General features: G+C 41.5%; 1 protein-coding gene across 1 annotated transcript; it reads left to right on the top strand.

The window, feature by feature from the left end:
* The first annotated feature begins 1060 nt into the window (after positions 1-1060).
* Positions 1061-17265, top strand: LOC111160770 (zinc finger protein 345-like). Its single transcript, XM_022524114.1, has 5 exons — positions 1061-1094; positions 2618-2713; positions 14939-15805; positions 15974-16278; positions 16363-17265. Exons 1-5 carry the CDS (start codon positions 1061-1063, stop codon positions 17263-17265), a joined length of 2205 nt encoding a protein of 734 aa, XP_022379822.1.
* The last annotated feature ends 741 nt before the right edge of the window (positions 17266-18006 follow it).

Raw genomic sequence — 18006 nt, 5'->3', positions numbered from 1 at the left:
TTACGTGGGATTGGTTTCCCAGACTTGCTTTTAAATAAGTTCCCCTGGGGGGGCAAGGTCAATTTAAGTCTTAACAACAAAATGGCAGTTCAACAACAAAATGGCAACAAAATGGCAGTTCAACTGGGGTGGGGCTGCTCTGGCTGAATCGGTCCTTACAGATAAAATTAAATTTCCTTCAACTTCCAACCTTGAAAAATATATAAGAAAGGCAGAGTAGGACATTCCTCAGGGAATTCACAACTGCCTCAAGGTTAATGTCTTGTTGGATGCAAAAAGCACCCTTAGCTTGACAATAGCCAGACTTCCAGGATCCTCTAATTCCTCTTTAACATTTGAAAGTTGCTTTGGAAACTTCTTGAACTCTATTCCCCAAATGTAGCTTGGCCACCCTCCTTCAAGCTTGTGGCCCACTGATAGATATCTGGAGGGTCTCCTGACTAAAGTGTTACTGTGAGTAGCCTCATTAAAACACCAGCTGGGAGGCCCTGAGGGTCCTGGAAACTTGCTTCCAAATTCCTAAGAGCCTCCTGCTATCCCTCACCCCTTCCCCACCTGACAGCATAGAAGCAGTCACTGCTCACAACTTTCCTCTCCCCTTGCGTTAGGACCACAGTGTTCATACCACGGGTATCTCAACAATCCTTTCTTAGTCATTCACTCCAGAACCCAATATTTCACCTCAGAAATATGTCAGGAATTGTTTGACCATAGGCTCCTCTCCCACATCCCAACACTTTGCACTGGACAAGGAGGGCTGTCACCTCTGTGTAGTGGATAGAGTTGACTTCTGGGAGTGAAAGGAGTGAAAATTATCAGCCAGGCAGCCCCCTGCCCCATAGGTTTTTCTTTTAGAGAAGGAAAGGTCAGGTCTGGTTCTAGGTGGTGATACTAACTTCCTCTTTCATCTTAGGGACCATCGTGAACTGTGTCAATGGCCACTTGGTGACTGTGGTATTTATTGCAGGGACAGCTCACATTCAGGGATGTGGCCATAGAATTCTCCCTGGAGGAGTGGGGATGCCTGACCCACACTCAGCGGCAACTATACAGGGATGTGATGTTGGAGAACTATGGACACCTCTGCTTCCTGGGTGAGGACGACTCCTTCCAGATTTCCCAAACCCCACTCAGGGTTGTTGTTGTTTTTAACTTTATTTATTTTTTATTTTCATTTTTTATTAACATATAATGTACTATTAGCCCCAGGGGACAGGTCTTTGAATCACCAGGTTTACACAGTTCCCAGCACTCACCATAACACATACCTTCCCCAATGTCCATAACTCAACCTTCCTCCCCCTACCCCTCTCCCCGCCGGAAACCCTCAGTTTGTTTTGTAAGATTAAGAGTCTCTTATGGTTTGTCTCTCTCCCAATCCCACCTTCTTTCTTTTTTTCTTTCCCTACCCCCCAAACCCACCACTTTGCCTCTCAAATTCCTCGTATCAAGGAGATCATATGATAATTGTATTTCTCTGATTGACTTATTTTGCTCAGCATAATACCCTCTAGTTCCATCCACGTCATCACAAATGGCAAGATTTCATTTCTTTTGATGACTGCATAGTATTCCCTTGTGTATATATACCACATTTTCTTTATCTATTCATCTGTTGATAGACATCTAGGTTCTTTCCATAGTTTGGGTATTGTGGACATTGCTGCTGTAAATATTCAGGTGCACGTGCCCCTTTGGATCACTACATTTGTATCTTTAGGGTAAATACCCAGTAGTGTGATTGCTGGGTCGTAGGGTAGCTCTATTTTCAACTTTCTGAGGAACCTCCATGCTGTTTTCCAGAGTGGCTGCACCAGCTTGCATTCTCACCATCAGTGGAGGAGGGTTCCCTTTTCTCTGCATCCTTGCCAGCATCTGTCATTTCCTGATTTGTTAATTTTAGCCATTCTGACTGGAGTGCCCACTCAGGGTTTTATTCCTTCCTGTGAAGACCGTCTCTTGGGAGAATTCTCTTTGAATGACTGGAATTCAGATCCAGGCAGAGAGGGGAATAAGTAGAGGTTTGTAGATGGAGAAAAATCTTCATGATACTTCCTTTTCAGCCTTGGCTTCTCCTTCCTCAAGGTAACATCAACCCTGGTGTAGATGAATGGCAATTCTAAACACTTGATGGCATAGAATGCTGTTGTTTACCTCTTAAACTGAAATTTCCCCTTCTCTCTTTTTTTTAATGTTTAAAAATTAGAAAAAAAATTTTTTTTAAAGATTTCATTTATTTGACAGCGATCACAAGTAGGCAGAGGGGCGGGGCGGGGGGTGCTGGGAGGAAGCAGGCTCCCTGCTGAGCAGAAAGGGTGATGTGGAGATCGATCCCAGGACCCTGGGATCATGACCTGAGCTGAAGGCAGAGGCTTTAACCCACTGAGCCACCCAGGTGCCCCGAAATTTTCTCTTATTATCATGTCTACTACTTGGAAGTGGAGGTCAGGATGTGAACATTGGAAATGCCTCCTTTGTGTTCTAAAGGGACTGTTGGGCAACAGCCTTTGCAAAACCATCTTCTAGGATTATAAAATGTCCTTTCTTTGCTGAACACAAGCCTAATGGGAAGTTAGAATCAGCAGCAATAGTCATTTTCCTTTCTCTGCATAAACAGGTCTTCTTCTGTCAAAGCCAGACCTGATCATGTTTTTGGAGCAAGAGAAGCAGCTCTGGGATGTGAAGAGAAAGGAGACTGGAGGCTTCCATCCAGGTAGGTGAGAATGAATGAGGCAGATGACAGAGGGGAGGTCCAAGTCTGAAGGAGGAAGGTAGACCTTAAGCTGTGGTTCGAGTAGCTCTCCTTGAATGAATGTCAGTGGGAGACATGCCCAGTTTTATCTCTCTCTCACTGGCTCCCAGAGGGACATCTTCTCTCCAACATTATCAAGCTCTTGAGTTCTCTAGGGATTCTTCTTCAGCTCTAGTGATGGTCCATCACATCCACAGGGAGGGCCAGGAGACTCTGATTGGAGGTGGAGGGCCCCCCTAATCTAGGAGCTTCTCCATTTCTGTGAGGACCCTGGGGAAATCTCCCTATTTTCTGAGGACCTGTACGCTATGGCTTTGTCAATTCTGGTTTTCATCATGAGACAAGTAGATCAGGGTAGTTGTATGCACACTGGGGTTTAGTGCAGAAATTCCCAGAACACTGGAGACGGATTTTTAATGTTTTCTGGCTTATGCTTTCTAATGTTATGGAGGCTTTAATCTTAGTCTTAAAAAATTGTCATTCAGGGGCGCCTGGGTGGCTCAGTGGGTTGGGCCGCTGCCTTCGGCTCGGGTCATGATCTCAGGGTCCTGGGATCGAGTCCCGCATCGGGCTCTCTGCTCAGCGGGGAGCCTGCTTCCCTCTCTCTCTCTCTCTGCCTGCCTCTCTGTCTGCTTGTGATCTCTCTCTGTCAAATAAATAAATAAAATCTTTAAAAAAAAAAAAATTGTCATTCAGTAACTTCATTAGATAACAAAGCATCACCCTAAAATGAAAAAAATGTACTGCTTTATTTGCTTTATTTCCCTTCAAATGGTCTTTTTTCTTTTCTTTCTTTTTTTTTTTTTTTTTGTATTAAATATAGAAGTTTCCACTCTATGGGTTCCATTCCTCGGTGGTGAAATAATGTAATGTCTTGTTTCCTAGAATTCCTACATAACAATTTCTATTGGGGAACTAGCACATTTAGAACTTGAACTTGTAGCCTTTAATAAAGTCTCATTAATTACCTTATTTTTAAACAATTGCATCATCGTATGTTTCTTCTATGAACTTCTTGTGACTTTGTCATGTGTGTTTTCATTTTCTAATTAGTTCTATATGAGATTTAGCTCTGAATTTTTATATCAAATGTCCCGATACGACATGGGCATGTGCTTTATAAGAAGTGAGTTAGGCAATTAGTAAAATTCCCATATATTTTCTTTAAAAATTTTATTTGTTCAAGACACAGAGAGAGAGAATGAGTAGGGAAAGAGCAAAAGGAGAGGGAGAAGCAGACTCCCTGCTGAGCAGGGAGCCCAGTGTGGAGCTGGATCTCCAAACCCTGAGCCCATGACCTGAGCTGAGGGAAGCTGCTTGACTGACTGAGCCCCCCAGGTACCCCAGTCCCCTATGTTTGAAACATCCTTGTGTTCAGTAATGCAGTGTTGCTTCATGGGAAATTAATCATGAGCTTTTTCTTCTACTTTTCCTCAGAATGTATCAGAATTTAATTCCAAATATTAATTTCATATACACTGTCTCTCAGCATATTTTCCAACTTTCATAGTGTTTATTTATTTAGAAGTGAAGATATTGTTCATTTCCTCTGTCTTAAAGAATGGATTATAGCATTATATTTTGTGTATGAGGAGGAATATATTAATAAAGTAATACATTTCTTTCAAGCGTTTTAAGTGTTTGTAAAATTTTCATTTACACCTTTTTATGATTGATTTTTTTTTTTAATTTTATTTTTTATAAACATATAATATATTTTATCCCCAGGGGTACAGGTCTGTAAATCGCCAGGTTTACACACTTCACAGCACTCACCATAGCACATACCCTCCCCAATGTCCATAACCCCACCCCCCCCAACCCCCCTTCTCCTTTATGATTGATTTTAATGAGAATTCTTTATAATTTTATAGTCCATGAAGACATGCCAGTCAAATGCTTCCTTTTCACGGGTACGTGGATACTGTTTAAAATTATGGTTATAGAGAAGTTTCTTTTTCTGTCATACATCAATGTTTTGGTTTTTTTTTTAAAGATTTTATTTATTTATTTGACAGAGATCACAAGTAGATGGAGAGGCAGGCAGAGAGAAAGAGAGAGAGGGAAGCAGGCTCCCCGCTGAGCAGAGAGCCCGATGTGGGGCTCGATCCCAGGACCCTGAGATCATGACCTGAGCTGAAGGCAGCGGCTTAACCCACTGAGCCACCCAGGCGCCCCACATCAATGTTTTATTTAGAATTTCTTGGGTTGATTTTTCTCTTACTCTGTTTTCCTAATAATGTGCTTCCTATGTCTGGTTTATTCCACAATATTAGTGAGGTGTGGATTGGGTTTTATCTGTGTGTGTTGTTATAGGGAGAGAATTTTCACCTCAGTGTGTTTCAAGACCATGTGAGTGTAACTCACTCATTAATGTACCTCAAAACAGAATGACCTTCATGCTTTTTGCCTGTAAATTATGTGTGTCTGTCTTGTGTTTGTATGTCACACATACATTCTGTGTGACCCCTACTCTTTGTCTCCATGATGAGTGGTCAGTGAATGTTGTCCTATGTCTAGGTGAGTTGTCGTCCACACAGAATTCATTTCATCATATATTTGTGGGTGAATTTTTATTCTCTCTGCATGAGAGACTTTTTTGAATTCAAAGTAATTTTCAATCGTTTTATACTTCTGTATCATGTTTTGGGATGAAATATGAAAGATTTGTTTTATCTTTAATTGCAGGATTAATACCCATGATAGGCCTTGGTATCTTTCTCATTGACTTTTGTATCCCATGAGTATTTTCGTTGTGGTTACCTTAAAGATTCTTTAAAACAACTTAGCTGCAAAACAAACCATTTAAAACTCAGTGTCAGTTACATAGAAAACTCTTCTTCCTGTCTCCATCCCTGCACCCCCTGCCCACTTCGTTACTGATATCACAAATTCTTTTATGTTGTTTACTTTATGACCTACATTGATGATTTTTTAAAAACAAAACTCTGGGGGCACCTGGGTAGCTCATGGGGTTAAGCCTCTGCTTTTGGCTCAGGTCAGGATCTCAGGGTCCTGGGATGGAGCCCCTCATTGGGCTCTCTGCTTAGCAGGGAACCTGCTTCCCTCTCTTCCTCTGCCTACTTGTGATCTCTCTGCCAAATAAATAAATAAAAATCTTAAAAAACAACAACTGTGTAGCAAAAATAAATGTGACTGGTATATCATTACAATACTGAAGCTTTGTGTAATTGTCTACATATTTATGTTCAGCGGAAGCTTTGTTTTCTTGTGTGGTTCAGTTTCTGATTAGAATCCTTTTGTTTCATATAGAAAGGCTTCCTTTAATGGTTCTTGCAGGACAGATCTACTGGTAAACGTAGAGGGGCTTTCACTAGGGAATGTCTTTGTTTCTGCCTTTATGGAAAAGAATTTTTCTAGGTTAAGTATTGTTGGTGGCTATTTTTCAATCTTTGAGTACCTGAGTACCATTCCTGTTTGGACTACTGAGAATCCTACCAGTGATTTTCTTTCTTTCTTTTTTTTTTTTTAAGATTTTATTTATTTATTTGACAGAGATCACAAATAGGCAGAGAGGCAGGTAGAGAGGGGGAGTCAGGCTCCCTGCTGAGCAGAGAGCCCTTGCAGGGCTCCATCCTAGGATCCTGAGATCATGACCTGAGCCGAAGGCAGAGGCTTAACCCACTGAGCCACCCAGGTGCCCCTGTCATTCTGTTTCAAAAGTCTCCTTTCATCTGTGGTGTTTGATGGGTTAATTACAACATGTTGTGAGTCATCCCATTCTTCGTATATAGTCCACTGTATATACCATAGTTTTATAAGGAAGTAATTTGAAGAAATAAAATATTAAGGCAATCATAGTGCACAGACATTTACTGTAGTGTGCTGGATTTATCAAGATAAACTTGTCTGTGTAAATGGACCATTACTGATAAAAAGCATGTTATTCAATGGTTAACTGTATTTGTTAGTAGACCTGAAAGGATTCAGGGGCAGGTGGATCTCTAGAGAGGGATCAGTATTTTCAGTGTGATTCTTTTTTTTCTTTTGACTCTATTTTGTACATGCAGATGGATGTCCAAAGAAAGCCAGAGTAGCAGAAGTTTCATCAGATAAACTAGCCTTTTATCTTTTGTTTATACTGCTTTGATATCAGGGTATTGCTGACCTCACAGAATGGTTTTTAGTGTATTTCTCTATTTCAAAATTATAAGATTTTTTTTATTGCTAAGATTTTGATAAAGATTGTTGTGAATGATTTTTATAAATGTTAGTTTCTTTTTCTTGTCCTGAACCATGGCTCACCATCTAATGCCTAGGGGTTCTACCCAACGATTGCTAATTGAACAAAGTCACTACAAATATAATGATAAGCCATAGCTACACAATTCTCAAGGACTATCAATCAAATTTTACCCTGTATGTTTCTCCTGTTGTTTTGTGAGCATAGAGAACACAAGCAGAGTTTTAGGGTTTTGATCTGCACAGAATGCAATGTGTTATATTAAGCTAAAGATAGATTTTGAAGTCCCAGAACTAAGTAGGAAGAAGCACATGTACATACATATGTGTGTGTACCTTTATCTTCAGAAGGAAAAGGAATCTTCGTTCAAACGAGGTCATTTCCAAGTTTGAAAATTGATGATTTCCTAGCAAGCAAAGAGATTCTAGATTTATAATAGAAATAGTTTTCTCTGTATTGTATTGAATTTATGCTTCTGCATCTCGTGTATCTTAGATTGAGAATCTCCCCATGCAAATAATCTCTTACATAACTGGGTTTTAGTAGGATCTACTCTGTTTTCCTTACTCCTGTGTTGACCTGTTGCTTACCTACCTTGATAAAGATTTTAACAAGAATTTCCATGGAATGACATTGTATTCAAAATTTAATTTGAATGTGAGAGTATTTCTCCAGGGAGCATTATAAATTCCATGTAGTTAAATTGATAGACTTCATTCCTTCTTTTGCAATTGGAGAGGTAAGAGTTCCTTAGTTGTTATTCTTTTCCCTTCTGGGATGTGACATCATCCAAGTTGGTCACTTTATTTATTTATTTTTATTTTTTAAAGATTTTATTTATTTATTTGTCGGAGAGAGTAAGCACAGGCAGACAGAGTGGCAGGCAGAGGAAGAGGGAGAAGCAGGCTCCCTGCTGAGCAAGGAGCCCGATGTGGGACTCAATCCCAGGACGCTGGGATCATGACCTGAGCGGAAGGCAGCCGCTTAACTAACTGAGCCACCCAGGAATCCCCAAGTTGGTCACTGTAATGTAAACATTTGATTAGGTAAAAAGCTGGAGATTTCATTAGTCATGGGTGTTTTGTTTTGTTTTGTTTTAACATTTATTTGAAGGAAACAAAGATAGGACAGGGCTACGAGCTGAGTAGATTTCTAACTTAAAAAGAACACAGTCTTCTGGGGACGCCTGGGTGGCTCAGTTGGTTGGGCAGCTGCCTTCGGCTCGGGTCATGATCCCGGCGTCCTGGGATCGAGTCCCACATCGGGCTCCTTGCTCGGCAGGGAGCCTGCTTCTCCCTCTGCCTCTGCCTGCCATTCTGTCTGCCTGTGCTTGCTCTCTCTCTCCCTCTCTCTCTCTCTGACAAATAAATAAATAAAATCTTAAAAAAAAAAAAAAAAAAAAAAAAGAACACAGTCTTCTGTTAGGAGTGATGGAGCAGCCCAGTAGAAGAGATGAAACAGGTCCAGGGTGAAACATTGGCCTGAATTCTTCATGTGGGGAGAGGACCCCTGTCCAAAGCTATACTACTGACTCTGAATCTTGAAGGAAAAATTGTACTTTCTTTCTTCCCAAATCCTCTCCAGTTCTTCTGTCTCATCTCCATTCCAGAGATGGAGGCATCACAGCTGACTTTTCCTCCTGTGTTCTGGAAACCTCTTTGTCACTCTACTCCCTGTCCCACCTAAGCCATGCAGGCCCTTGCAGGCCTTAGGAGGAGCTTGGAGTTTTCTGATGCCACTGTAAATGGTTGATAACAGGATCATGTGAGGCCTATGTGCATTTTAAATACAATGTTTCCACCACAGCACTGGAAGAAAAGCAAAAAGCCATCACTACGCCACAGGATTAGTTTAGGCATTTGGCACTGGAAGTTGTGAGGACAGATAAAACATGATGTTGGAACAGTTTGAAAGGAAGGTAAGTACTATGGAAATGAAATATGGTGAACTCTTGAAATGTGAACAAAGATTTGGTAGAGAGGTCCCTTTGTCACTGCAAGGCCTTAGGAAGCTACTCATGATGAGTGAATGGGACCGAGATTCATTCCTGGGAAATGCGGTTGTTTGGGATGTCCAATGCTTTTCTCATGATGTAATGTATTCCATGCTGTCCTGAGGACCAGTTGCTATCGGGTGACAGAGATAATTGTACTCTCTGAGGCCCAGATGCGTGGAGTGCATGGAGAGGGGGTATTGGTTGATTTAAACATGGTGGGCATAGCTTAAAGATGTCACATGACAATAGATGATGAAGGTGAGGAAGGCTGCTGGATACTGCTCGTGAGAACCACCAGGTGTGTGCTGTGGTTGCACAAATCTTTGATATCCCAGGAATAAACCCAACATAGGTCTGATCCAGGATAGATGGGTGACCTTGTAAGCATAATGACCTGTGATTGGCAGGGCCCTCCCTCACTTCCCCTCAGCCCCGTGATGAATCTACTCCTGTGCTCTGATCTATGTGCCAGGCACGGGTTCATTGAGAAGTAAATCACTAGTTAACCAGCAGTGATCATTTCTGCTTCAAAAAGCCTTCCCAGTATTTGGGCAAGCTGTCCCTATGTTGTTTCAGAGCGCATGCTGTATCTACACTCCTCCTGACCTTAGTGAACAGAGGATTTTTCAGGTTTTATAACTGTGCTCATTTTAGGCAAAGTCAGTTTTCAGGAGGAACCCTAAGTTGAAACAAGTAATTCCGTAACCTGAAGCCATGGGTATTAGTAAAAATGCAGGGAAAACTTGAAATTTATGAACATGATGGTTCAGTGGTTTCTGGTACAAAATCCAGCCTTACAGCCAGAAGCAGATTGCACGTGCCTTTCTTGTGAAAGAGGGATCCATTTCCATGAATATGGTGGTGTGGTGAATTGAAGAAGGAAAAATAAAAGGAGGTCCAGAGAAGAGTGACTGGTCAAGGATGGTCATGCAGGGACACAGTTGGCTTGAATGAAGAGTGATGGGAAGGGAAGGACTCCATGCTCACCTCTATGCTCTTCCCCCTTTTAGGAACCCTTGAAACTCCATTTTTGAAAAAAAAATGAAAACATTTATTTATTTGACAGATAGAGGGATCACAAGTACATAGAGAGGGGGAAGCAGGCTCCCTGCTGAGCAGAGCCGGATGTGGGGCTCAATCCCAGGACCCTGGGATCATGACCTGAGCTGAAGGCAAAAGCTTTAACCCACTGAGCCACCCAGGTTCCCCCCTTTGAAATTCTTCATCATAATTCAGTCCTGGAATTGTGAGTGGAGCATACATTGTCGATGTAGGACATCAGTGGCACATTTGTGAAAAGTAGAAACTCAGACCCCATCCAAACATCCAAATCAGAATATGACTTTTAATATCTTCAGTTCATTGTCATACCCATTAACACTGGAGAAGGACACATCTAGCTCACCTACACTCTTCCATTATTCTGCTGTTCTACTCTATTTGATAACTGTGTCTTGTATGCCTTAAATCAGGATATGTGCTCTTCATTTCCCAGATTATTTAGGGTATGGGTTATCCCATGACATATACATGAAGTTAGGGTGGAGTTTGATCTTTGTGCAAAAATAGCATTGGAGTTTTGGTAGAGATTGCATTTTCTGTAGATCACATCAAGATTTATTATGTTTCAAGTATTCCAGTGAAGGAACATAGATTTGTTTTCAATTTATTCATTCCTTGATTCCTACACAGTACATTACATGTTCCATAATTTCTGGTTTGACCTCTACCATTATGTTAAATTGGAAGCATTTTTATTGTGTGGGGGGGTGTTTGTTCTAAAAGTTTGATGTCTCTGTTTGGGGAATTGTTCTTTGTTGTGTAGAAACAAAACTAATTTTTATGTGTTGGTTTGTGTACCAGCTTTATAAAATCCGTATGAGTTTTAACAGGATTAAAACAATAAGGTTTCCCAGGAGAAGAAATGGCAGTGGAGTAGGAGGATCCTAGACTCATGTGTCCTGTCATGAGCACCACTAGGCAACTGTCAGGTCATCCTAAATGCCCCAGACATTGGGCTGAAGAGTGACAGGACAAACTACCCAAGTAAGAGGAGAGAAGAGGCCACATGGAACATGGCAGATAGTGTGCAGACATGGTTTAGGGAGGAGAGGAGTATAGCATTGTGGAGGTCAGGGAGCCCCGGTTGTGCAGTAGGTGTCATGACAGAGGAGCACTCGGGATGCCTAAGGAGGTTTCCCCAAAGCCATTGGCTTGGAAGGGGAGAAGGACTGAATTTCATGAGTTCTTTGTATTAGTATGTCTTAAAGCCTGGAGTTTAATGGTCAGTAGGTTTGGATGGGATGGAACCAGGAGGGCACTGGGGTGCTCCTGCAGAGAATGCTGGCAAACAACCCGGGGGCTCACAGCGTGGTAACAGCCATCTGAAGAACACCTGGGGTGCACAGTGGGTAGAGTATTCAGTAGTCTAGGAGCACATTCCTGAGAGGAAACATTCAGTGACATGTGGCTCCAAGAACAGGGGAGTTGGATGGTACCATTTCCCTCTCCCATCCTGTAGCACAAAGACAGAGCCCCACTCAGTGAGGACACTGGCTGGCTGCTTTGTTTGTATCAGGCCCCACCCCCCTGTGATCTGAGGGGACCGCCCTTCTCAGTGAGGCTTGTCTCAGGCTTAGCAAGGTGAGCCCCTGCCCACATCTTGTCTCCTGAGAAGAGATTTTGTAGGGCCGCAGTCCTGGGGGAGTTGATGTCAGGTCTCCTTTCATGAGCAGACCAGTGCTCACCTAGTTCAAACTGGCCACATTCAGGCCAGCAACCAAGCAGGCAAGGAGAGCCCCTGCAGACCCCTGGCAGGAAGGATACAGCAGGAAACATCACTGGCTTTTCTGTCACAGAGAGGAAGGTAAAGACTTAGACAAAATGCCAAGATGAAAGAATTTATCCAAACAAAATCAGCAGATGAGACCAGGGCCAGAGATGCAATGGAAACAGATTGTAGTAAGGAGCTTGATGGACAATTGAAGGCCTCAATCACAAGGATACTGAAAGGGTTGAGAAAAGAATAGTGTGAACTTTACCACAGGGGTAAGAGTTAAAAAATAATTGGGTGCGGGGCGCCTGGGTGGCTCATGGGTTAAGCCTCTGCCTTTGGCTCAGATCGTGATCTCTGGGTCCTGGGGTTTAGTCCCACATTGGGCGCTCTGCTCAGCAGGGGGCCTACTTCTGCCTCTCCCTCTGCCTGCCTCTCTGCCTACTTGTGATCTCTGTCAAATAAATAAATAAAATTTAAAAAAATAAGAATAAAATAAAAAAAAAATTGAGTGCTTGGTGGCTAATTTGGGTAAGCCACTGATTGTGATTTCTGCTCAGGTCTTGATACCAGGCTCCTGGGATCCAGGCTCAAATCAGCCTCTGAAGTTAGTGTGATACCTGCATGGGATTTCCTCTCTCTGCAATTCCCACCCGAACCCTTAAGATTCCCCCCACCCCAAATATATATGTCTTTCTAAAAATCAAACATAGGTGAACAATGCAGTAAGGAAGATTAGAAACAGGCTTGATGTTAAGAGGAGGCTGGAAGAAGCAGAAGAATGACTTTGTCATATAGAAGAAAAAATAAAGGAAAATACTGAATCTGAACAAAAGGAGGAAGAAGAATCCTGCAACACAGGATTTATTTAGGGAACTCATAGCCTCCATCAAAAGTGGTAAGATTCCCAGATCTTGGGCTTTTCTGTGCTGGGAGAGTATTGCTTCCAAATTCAACCCTCATGCTTCTTACTGGTCTAAAGAGATTCCCATTTTTTTGGTTCAAGGTTAGTAATTCATTCTTAATAACTTGTCTATTTAGAAATTCTGTTTTTTTTTTCTTCTAAATTTCCCTTTTTGTTATTATGTAATGGTTTATGGAGTTAAAGCATTGCCAGTTTTTTTTTTTTAAGATTTTATTTATTTATTTATTTGAGAGAGAGGCAGTGAGAGAGCATGAGTGAGGAGAAGGTCAGAGGGAGGAGCAGACTCCCCGTGGAGCTGGGAGCCTGATGCGGGACTCGATCCCAGGATCATGACCTGAGCCGAAGGCAGTCGTCCAACCAACTGAGCCACCCAGGCATCCCAAAGCATCGCCAGTTTTATTTTATTGATTAAAATGGACATTACAGGGGCGCCTGGGTGGCTCAGTGGGTTAAGCCGCTGCCTTCGGCTCAGGTCATGATCTCAGGGTCCTGGGATCGAGTCCCGCATCGGGCTCTCTGCTCAGCAAGGAGCCTGCTTCCCTCTCTCTCTCTCTCTCTCTGCCTGCCTCTCTGTCTACTTGTGATCTCTCTCTGTCAAATAAATAAATAAAAATCTTAAAAAAAAAAATTAAAAAAAAAATAAAATGGACATTACACTCAGTGTTCATTAGTGTTAATCTGCTCTCTATTTTATTTTGGGTTTTTCTTTATTTTATTCCTCTACTAAGTTTCATTTAAGTCTCTTTCTTTTTTAATTCTTCTGGTGGAAATTCAGTTGTTTATTCCAACATTTTCTTAACTCTCTGTTGTATAAGATGAAAAAATTGGGAAATGGAAAGCCTAGTAGGGAAAAACTGGCAGAAATGAACAATACAAACAAGGAACAAAAACAGTAAAAAAATTAAAATGACGATATTTAGGGATTTCTATAATCGTGTAATATGTGAACAGAGATAGTTTCAGTGTTTCTTTTTCAGTTTAGATTCCTTTACTCTATTTTTGCTTGCATAATTCTGACTAGAGTATCCAGAAGTATATTCAAGGCAGTGGTGCATTACTTCATTACCTGCTGATCATAGAGGAGAAGCCTGCAGACTTTCCCTGTTGAATAGTTTTCAGCTTTTCATACATCTGTGGCATTCATCAGTTGGGGTTTTCCTTCTCTCTCTACCTTGAGTGTTTTTAACATGACATGTTGTCCAATACCCCCATGTTTGTATTCTGTCTGCGTTAATATGATCATGTCATTTTTTACCTTCGTTCTGTTAATGGTGGGGTCTTGAATTTATGGTTTTCTGTATGTTGGAGCACCCTTAATTCCAGGTCCATTTACTACTTGATCATCTTGTAAAAAGGGAAAATGTGCTGTTGATTCAGTTTCCTCTATTTTATTGTGGACTTTGAGTGAATATTCCTCACAGGCAGTGGTTTGTAAACTTTGTTGTTTGTAGTGTCTTCGTCCGGCTTGCATGAGCTGGTAATGCTGGTGCCACAGAGCGAGTGTTCTGCTAGTTTCCCTGATCGTCACTCCTTGGAAATGTTTGAGGAGATTTGCAGTCCTTTCTCCTTTAGTGTTTGTTGAATATCCAGTGAACTCATCTGGCACACAAATTTTTGTTTGTTGGGTTTTTTTCTTTTATTCCTCTTTCATTCGGCTTCATATTCGTGGATCAGGTGAGATTTTTTTCTACTTTCTGAGTGATGGAGTCTAAATTGGTTATACCTTTTTTGAAATGTATACTTGTCTTTTATTAACAATTTGTGGGCACTGATTATCCATTGTTGCCTCTTAAAATTACTTTTATTTCTATAGTCAGTTACACTGTATCTGCTTTCACTTCTCCACCTCTCACTTTAGTTGGTCTTTCCCCTATTATTCTTAATTTACTTCATGGGCTGTCAATGTTGTTGATCTTTTCTGACAAACAACTCTTCCTGTGGTTGTTATGTTCCTATTTTTACTGCACTCTAGTTGGTTCATTTCAGTTTTCTGTTTCAATATCCATCGTTCCGCTAATTTTGAGCTCATGTGATTCTTTTCCTGATTATTAGAGATATAAGAAAGTGATTTGTGCTACACCATGACCATACCACAGATTATCTATTAGACCATGTGCTCAGTACGTTGTGTCCATGTTGTGTGTCCATGGAGAAATGTCCTGATGACTCTTCCTCAGCCATCTTTCTGACTTTGTCTGATTGACTCGATGCTTTAATTTAAGAAGTCATCAGTATATTCTTCTGAATGTAGTAAGTACAGTGATTTTATTTTATTTGGTATTTTTCAGCTGTATCTTCACATGACACCCAGAGTTTCCTGCTAAAGCAGAGCATAGAAGATTCTTTCCAGACAGTATCAGTGCACAGATACAAACACAGTGCTGTTGAGATTTTACACTTACGTACAGACTGGGACAGTGATGGGGATAGTGACGGGCATCAAAGAAATCCTGGACGATACACCCAAACCAAAGCCATGGTCCTTAATGAGAATCTCCGTGCCCCAAATGGTGAAGGATATAAAACGCTGTGGAAAACCTCCCTTTTAAAGTCAACTGTTTCTGCAGAGCAGTATGTTTCTGTCAGCACAAGCTCCAATCAAATATTCGAACATAGCTATTTGTGGACAGAATGTTTGGAACATCTGGAAAGTAACCTAGTCCATGTTGAGAATAATGATTTGAGCCATTTGAAAGATAGGATTGGCCTCACTTTTCAATCAGATATTTCTGATCATCAGAGATTTAGAAATGAAGAACAAAGTGCTCCGCGGGATCCATACGAGAGGAGCTTCGCTGAGGAGTTGACCCTCCAGAATGACCAGAGGGTTTCCACTGAAAACCGAGTAGCTCAGTGCACTGAATCTGAGAAAACATTGAACCAGGGCTCCAGTGTTCAGAAATGTGTCAGGGCTAGGTTTGCAGAGAACCATTATGAATGTGATAAATGTGGGGAAGGCTTTAATCCGGGCTCTAACCTCAGTGTACATAATGGTCACCGTTTGGGAGACAGTCCTCATAAATATAATGAATGTGGGAAAGCTTGTAACCAGTCCTCCAGTGTTGGTGATCATCAAAGAATTCATGAGGGAAAAAACCTATTGAGATCTAATAAAGCAGGGACCATGTTTAGCCAGTCATCAAGCCTAAATATACATAACATAATTCCTAGGGGAAAGGAAGCTTACAGTTTGAAGGAATGTGGTAAATCCTTTGACTGTCACTCAACACTATCTCAACATCAGCGAATGCATACTGGGGAGAAAATACACAAATGTGAAGAAGGTGGTAAAACCTTTAAGGACTGTCCATCAATAAATGGACATAGACAAACCTATACTGGAGAGGAACGTTACCAATGTCAAGAATGTGGCAAGACCTTTAACCGCACTTCACAGCTTATTCAACATCACAAAATTCATACTGGAGAGAAACCTTACCAATGTGAAAAATGTGGCAAGAGCTTTATACAGAGCTCAGCCCTTATTCGACATCACAGAATTCATACTGGAGAGAAGCCTTACCAATGTCAAGAATGTGGCAAGGCCTTTACCTGCCCTTCACAACTTACTCAACATCGCAGAATTCATACTGGAGAGAAACCTTACCAATGTCAAGAATGTGGGAAGGCCTTTAACCGGCAATCAAGTCTTACTGACCATCACAGAATTCATAGTGGAGCGAAAACTTACCGATGTAACGAATGTGGCAAGGCCTTTAATGACAGCTCAACCCTTTTTGAACATCACAGAATTCATTCTGGAAATAAACCTTACCAATGTCAAGAGTGTGGCAAGGCCTTTATTTACAGCTCAAGGCTTACACAACATAACAGAATTCATACTGGACAGAAACCTTACCAATGTCAAGACTGTGGCAAGGCCTTTTACCAGAGCTCACATCTTAATGAACATCACAGGATTCATACTGGAGAGAGACCTTACCAATGTCAAGAATGTGGTAAGGGCTTTAACAACAGCTCAGCCCTTACTCAACATTACAGAACTCATACTGGAGAGAAACCTTACCAATGTCATGAATGTGGCAAGGCCTTTAACCACAACTCAAGCCTTACTCAACATCGCAGAATTCATACTGGAGAGAAACCTTACCAATGTCAAGAGTGTGGCAAGGCTTTTTCCCGGAGCTCAAGTCTTAGTGAACATCACAGAATTCATACTGGAGAGAAACCTTACCAATGTCAAGAATGTGGCAAGGCCTTTAACGACAGCTCAACCCTTATTCAGCATTACAGTATTCATACTGGAGAGAAACCTTTCCAGTGTCAAGAATGTGGCAAGAGGTTTAACGTGAGCTCAGTGCTTACTCGACATCACAGAATTCATACTGGAGAGAAACCTTATCAATGTAAAGAATGTGGGAAGGCCTTTAATCAGAGGTCAAGTCTTATTGAACATCACAGAATTCATACTGGAGAGAAACCTTATCAATGTCAGCAATGTGGCAAGGCCTTTAACCACAGCTCAACCCTTATTCAACATCGCAGAATTCATACTGGAGAGAAACCTTACCAGTGTCAAGACTGTGGCAAAGCCTTTAAGTGGTCTTCGCTCTTTAATCAACATCGCAGAATTCATACTGGAGAGAAAACTTAACCAAAGTCAAGAATGTGGCATAGCCTTTTTGCGGCCCTCAGACCTTCCTTGATAATCACAGAATTCATGCTGGAGAGAAACTTTGCAAATACTAAGAATGTGGCAAGGCTTTACAGACACTCAGTCCTCACTAAACATCAGAAAATTCATACTAGATAGAAAACTTACCAGTGTACAGAATGTGAGAAAGGGGCCACCTGGGTGGCTCAGTTGGTTAGGCGGCTGCCTTAGACCCTGTTCCTGATCCCAGGTTCGAGTGCTGCAAGAAGTCTGCTTCTCCCTTTCCCTCTGCCTGCCCCTCCTCCCTACTTGTGCTCTCTCTCCATCTCTCTGTCAAATAAATAAATACAATTTTTAAAAAAGAAAAAAGAATGAGAAAAATCAGTTAAGGAGTGCTTACCCATTCATGCACATCAGAGAATTCATTTTGGACAATAACCCTGCAGATATAACAAATGTGACAGCATTTGTTCAGCATGCATGCGTTTACTAAATAGAGAATTCATACTGGAATGACAGCCGATGAATAACGTGGCAAAACCTCTAGCTGCAAACCACTCTTACTGGACATCACAGAATTCATACTGGAGAGAAAATTATGGATGTATGTGAGAAAATGCCTAAGGACTGTTCCCTCCTCATTCCATATCAGAGATTTTATATAGGAGAGTTAGTGTACAGATACTAATTTGTGTCTGTGGGGCACCTGGGTGGCTCAGATGGTTGAGCATCTGCCTTTGG

Source organism: Enhydra lutris, unplaced genomic scaffold (assembly GCF_002288905.1).
Source record: "Enhydra lutris kenyoni isolate GAN:26980312 unplaced genomic scaffold, ASM228890v2 scaffoldscaffold77, whole genome shotgun sequence".
Classification (NCBI taxonomy): Eukaryota; Metazoa; Chordata; class Mammalia; order Carnivora; family Mustelidae; genus Enhydra; species Enhydra lutris.
The sequence above is the reverse complement of the archived record's forward strand: the minus strand, read 5'-3'. Positions and strand labels throughout refer to the sequence as shown.